This window comes from Pygoscelis adeliae, unplaced genomic scaffold (genome assembly GCF_000699105.1).
Source record: "Pygoscelis adeliae isolate BGI_AS28 unplaced genomic scaffold, ASM69910v1 Scaffold189, whole genome shotgun sequence".
Taxonomy (NCBI): Eukaryota; Metazoa; Chordata; class Aves; order Sphenisciformes; family Spheniscidae; genus Pygoscelis; species Pygoscelis adeliae.
Genome location: NW_008825543.1, coordinates 391099 through 397098, shown reverse-complemented (window position 1 = coordinate 397098; position 6000 = coordinate 391099). Strand labels below are relative to the sequence as shown.

The 6000-nt window shown below is 45.9% G+C and overlaps 1 protein-coding gene across 1 annotated transcript in view; it reads right to left on the bottom strand.

The window, feature by feature from the left end:
• Positions 1-681: 681 nt before the first annotated feature.
• Positions 682-6000, bottom strand: part of SYT6 (synaptotagmin VI) — a 38492-nt gene continuing 33173 nt past the window's right edge. The window contains exon 7 of the mRNA XM_009331927.1: positions 682-753. Coding sequence (XP_009330202.1) covers positions 682-753 — 72 coding nt within the window. The remainder of the gene's footprint in view (positions 754-6000) is intronic.

Below are 6000 nucleotides of genomic sequence, written 5' to 3'. Positions count from 1 at the left end.
AGGGGTCTCAAGAAACTGTTCATGCAAGTAGCTCTAGGGAGACTTCAAATACAGGGAAAAAACAGTTTTTCCCCCCTGAGGAACCAACGGCATTTTTTCTATATGACAAAAGGAATTTGGGATACACACTGCACAAACTTCTAACAGCTCAAGAACACCTCTACATGAACAGGAAACCTGTGAACACGCTGCCGGATTTGGGCTGACCACAAGAGCAAAGAGCTGCTCGCAGATCAGAAGTCGTCTCTCGCGTCTTTCGCTGTTGCTCTTCTAAGTGGGCACAGATAGTGCAGCAGGGCCGGTCCAGCTGTCCCCTCTCCTGGCCACCTGTGCTGTCCGTAGACACTCAGAGCATCTTTGCACTTTTCCAGCCTTTGTACACACTAAAAACTATTTTACATGTTATTTTACAGACCAAACTTCTAGCTCATGTCTCAGTCCACCTTCTTCCTCTGGAAACAGATCCATACAGTAAAAGCCACAAAAAAAACATTACCTTGGGAGACATATTAGACAAAGACATATTTGACCACAAAACGTGTTTCTGCCTTTACTTACGCAGGAACAACTAGACTGGAAAGTCTCGCTGCTGCCACTGCCACTCAGCAACAAATTACTGAGACTGTAGGCCAAGTGCAAAAATAACTTGGTTTAGTCCCATTTTACTTGCTGTGCTCTGTATCATGGTGTGGGTGGTGGTTTAGGCGAGGGACAGGAACCCTGGCTGTCAAAGCTTGCTGCCCGGCCTTGCCACTGGTGGGAGAAAAAAGAAAGCAAGTCTAAGCAAACGGGAGAGATTATTTGAAATTCTTCACATCCCTTTACCACGTTGCCTGTCTCCTGTTCTGCGGTATTCTCATCTGCTCTACAGCATGTTTCAACTTATTGAACGCCTGTGTTTAACCACTCAGGAAGAATTACTGAACAATTTACTTTATTGCTTTGTAAATCAATTCACAGTCGTGAGGACTGCTCACAAGAAAGGAAAAATAAACAGTATCTGTATGTGCTATGAAGACAAAGTTTGCTCTCAGTTTAGCTTTCTGGTGTTTCCTGGTTTAGTGCTGTTGCCTTTTTGTTTTAGAAATACTGCCTAATTGCAAAATCACTTGAGTCTTTCCAGTCTGGTAATTTGACTACACAGAAGCTACATCCACAGTGCCAGAGACATTTCTTAAAGTGAAAATCAGATCAGAGAGTCAGTGGATGTAGCAAACATTTTTTTGCCATGCTTATGGGATCATAAATTATTAGTCATCTGCCTTGGGGGCTATTATTATAATTCAAAACTATTACTCCTCATTTTGAGTACTTGTCCATCTCACCATCTTGTTTTATTAAATTCCAATGACAAATGATAGACATCTCCCAGAGACAACAGGAGGCATAGTACTTCCACTGCTCCGTCCTCCCCCCGGATCAATTCCCTCCTCTCCTACATAAGCAGAAACTCTTTGCTGGCTAATATTAATGCTCTAGCATGTATGAATTTCACTTCTGTAGGTGAAAACTCATTTGGCAAATGGAACTTCACCCTTGCCTTGGCAAAGGCATTTCAAATGAAGCACAACTGAAAATGAGAGAACAGGATGGCTGCATGGTGCTCACAGGAAGGCTGAGCAAGCCAAACAACCATGTGCAGATGCTGTCAGTGTCAGCAATAACGAAGTGCCTGGGGCCGTGGTGGCCGTGCCTCCTGCCTGCTCCGGGGGTGCATCCCCCTGCAGCTCCAGGCCTCCCTGGCTTGCTGTGTGCTGGGGGGTTGCAACCCTACAGGTACCCCTCAGTGACAGTCGGTAACACGCCACAGGGTCTTGCTGTCCACGGGATGGCTGCTCATCAGCGCTGGCCCTTTCTGGGTCAGGTCTGCCCTTGCAGCACACGGAGCACACTCATGTCCATTTGAAGCCAGCTGGCAGAAGCTGGGTTTTATCATTCGCTTCACAAGTGTGCATTTTGATGGTTACAAAGTAGGGGCAGAGATAGGGTCAAGAATTCAGCCAAATTCCTCACCCAAAGAGACCAGTCAGTGTAAAGTAACTCACCGCACAGGTTTGCATTATACAGACTATATTTCATCAGGGCTGAGCAGAAATTAATAAATGAAGAAGCTGGAAAGGTTGTCCTTCCAAACAGGCTACCTTAAGGTAAGAAAACAGTTTCTTCTATGTTTCTCATGTCAGACGTATTTGCTAAAATCCTTGAGGAATTGATAATATGGATACAACCTCCCCATGAGAATTACCAATAAAACAGCAGATAAGCAGAAATTACAATAGAAATGGGCTTTTGGCAGAGCCCTCAGCATGCTCCTTGCATTGTTCTGCCTGCAGTTACAGTGACAATGTTTGCTACTCCAAAAATGTGATGAAAACTCTCCCAAGAGTAGGTTCAAGTGACCACTATGCCATGAGGAACCTGGAGATACTTCTCCTTCATTTAATTAGAAAAGGTGTACCATCCATTGTGGATGATAACAGTCAGAAACTAGGAACAGTTCAATGAAAGTCAAACATGCCCAAAAGTCTGGAAGAGGCTGGTTTTGCATATCTTTAAAGATAAATGACTGTTCTTCATTATGGGCATGACGTAGCTCTCAGCAAAGTTAGCAGTTTTTATCTGGAGAAATAGTTCAAACAAATAAATGCTCCCGTGCTGAATGTCAGAGGGACTTGGCAACATCAAAGACCCATTTTGCATTGCACTGGTGATGCTGCTCTACAATATCAGACAGAGTTTGTCTTTCACAGATAACAGAGAAATTTCCAATTATTTTCAGAGTCCCCTTCAAAGTCTGGAAAGACATGCTGTAATTTTATATTTCTTTTTACAGACACTTTACTTAACCTGGCTGATGGATGTATTGAGAAATGCAGAAGAAATGGCAATAGGTGGGATGGCTGAAGCACACCTGGGAGACTGAGGCCACTGCGGCAGGTGCCAGCAGGACCTTGGGGCTGAAAAATGGGAACAGGTTTATGCTGAGAGCAAGAGTTCATTGTCAGAATAACTACAAAATGCAACAGCAAGTGGGATTCTCATCTTCTGCTCACAAACTCTCCTTCTAAACAGCTGTGTGAGGAGGATAGTACTTAGAAGCCTGTAATTAATGATTCATTTGCACATGTTCTCTTCTTAATGATGATGGTCATTAAAGAAGTGCAATCCTTACAGTTTGTTCCTCACTGTTGACAAATATGGAGCAACCAAAGACATGAAATGTAACAGAAGCAAGTTTCCCTTAAGACTCCAGCAATGAAAGAGAAGAAAGAGCAACACTGGCTCATGGAGAAAGGGCCCAAGTCACGCCACCAACCCTGAAATTAGGTTTTTGGGCCATGTTAGCACAGCACTGCAGCTGGTGGAACAGGCTCGATGCTGCCCAGGGTCGTCATGTTGGACAGGCAAGGAACCATGCCTGCAACGCAGGAGGAGGCCGGTGGCCCGGCCCAGGGAGCGCAGCCCCAAGGGCACCGGCATCCATCCATCCATCCCACACCGCTGTGGTGGGGAGCCAGGGGCCGGGACCGGGGCCGGTCAGTCCTCCTAGTGCAACACGCCTCTGGTGACAGTTTTCCTGGTAACTTCACCAGAACCTGTGATTCTGAGCTGTAGTCAAAATATGGCATAAGCCCCTTTTTTGGACCAGAGTTTTTTCAAAGCATACCAGACAGGGCAGTACGCATGTAGGCTAGTAAAGAAATTCCAGATTCCCCACCCTTTTCTTCACCCATCTGCAGTCCTGAGCTGTGTGGTGAGGGGAGGGGGCCAGGACATATAGCTGCGGAGCAGCACGGGGGAGACGGCAGCAGGCGCTGAACAGCTCTGTGCTCCCAGGTTAACAGCTCTGTGCTCCCAGGTTAACAGCTCCAGTCACCCATTGCTTAATTTATACATTCAAAAAGACAATTCAATCCTAGCTTTCTTGCTTTCAGTTTAAGATCAAGCACTCAATCAGGAAAGACACTGAAGTACAGCAGAGGCTGTTACTAATCACTAGAGCAAACAGAGAAGAGCATGAAGATCAACTAGAAAGCAAATGCTCCATTTGCTGCTGCCCAGCTGCAAACGCTCTTGAAGAGGAAGATGACCACTCAGGATGCCAGCACAGCCTGAGCTCACCCACATGAAGATACAAGGGTGAAAAAGGGATGGAGGGTCAGCAGCTTCTCCCCCAGCATCTGCATTCAAGAGTAGATGGACCGGGGAGCTGGCAGTCCACAGGCCCTGGACCCATGGAGCTGGCAGGTGGCTCTGCCGCAGCGCATGGCTGCGACCCTCGGCTTCCCCCGCCCAGCGCACACCCTCCTGGCCCGGATGGCCTCCATGTGCACGGAGACCCGGAGCTGACGATACAGGATACAAAGCCCAAATTACTTTTAAAAGATGCACAAACACATAAGGGAAAGATGATGCCATTAGCTGTAACCAACAAATACCGTTTCCCATTCTCTTCTCTCCAGGACCTGTGACTTTTTCTGTTTGTTTGTTTTTAAGCTGCACTAGGGATTTGCAGTCAGCAGTGCTAAAACTTAAAAGGGCAAATAAATACAGGGACCATTTGCTTGCTGGCTCTGTGCACCAGCTTGTGGCAGAAATACTGGAACAGATGATCAGAGGTTTTTTTTTTTTTCTTTTCTTTTAAGCAGAGCTCCTGACCTGTGCACTGCAGGGTGAAATGATTCACGTGGGGTTTTTTTCCAAAGTCTTGGGGGCTCGGCAGTGGTTTTCAAAGTATATTTTAGAAGGTGAGTCATCTTACATGCCTGCCTTTGTTTCTCTGAGTTTTATCACAATAATTATGCCTTTCTTTTTTTCCTATTGATTATCAAAAACTTTACAGGAGTCTTTCTTTCAAACTCCCACCTGCACCTGAAAAATAGTGTATCAAAGTCATGTAAATTACAAACTGGAGAAGGAACCCCTGCCCCTGGGTCAGGCGTGGCAGCTGGCACCATGCTGAGAGGTGCTGCGGGTGATACAGGCGTTGAGCTAACCAATCGAATGACAGATCACTAAGCATTTATGCTGAAACTCAGCGGTCGCTGATCCCCAGCTCTTCGTGGCAGTGTGAGATGGCATATGCTGCCTGCCCAAACAGCTATGGCTCACGTGACGATGCCAGTGTTCTAGCGTGGAAAGGCTAATGAAAGCCTGGTACTGCTCACCACCCAAAGGCAATATTACTGTTATACACAAATTGCACATTGATTTAATTCTGTTTTGATTTACACCAGTTCTGCACAGCTGACCCTGGGTGGTTACTCCTGATTTACAGTGGTGCAACATGAGATCCTGAAACACCTAATCCGAGTGAGTGCGAATTTTCATATTTCCATTATCTGATATATGTATCTCCACTGTGTCTTAAACTAAGATATTAATTGCCAGATTTTTCCCACTGGGTGTAACTTGACCTGGGTCTAGGAAGCGAGGATATTCCTCTGATAAATCCTGGCTCTGGACAGGACCCTACAGCCACGTTTCATCTGCGATAGAGAAATGCCCACCAAGGGACGCAGCAGTAATGAAAACCGCTGCAGAGCTCTGCGCGGGTGGCTGGCTGGCCTCACCTCGCACGGCTGCTGCTTACAAATGCTTGGGGAAAGAAACAAACCTGCAGATGAAGCAGACCTGCCTCTGGGATCGGCACGTCTGAATTTCAGAAACCAGCCTGATGAATATGAGCTAGGATAGGAAGCACTGAGCACAAACTGTATTCTTCTTAGTGGCAAGAGCAGATTTCAAAGAAACATAGGGTTTGATGCATACTAATTCACACTACTGTGAAGGATCACCAAGCCTAGTATCTGCCTTCCCGTAGAGCTCAGTATCTGAACTTCAAAGGGAAAATAACATGCTTTTTGTTATGTACTTAGTCTGTGGCTTTAAGTGAAAATGCCTCCTTAGCCCCAGATGCAGTGGAAGGTTTTATTGCCTTTATTATAGTATCATTGACCACAAATGCTGGCTTTCTTTTCATACCTGAAGTGTCAATAG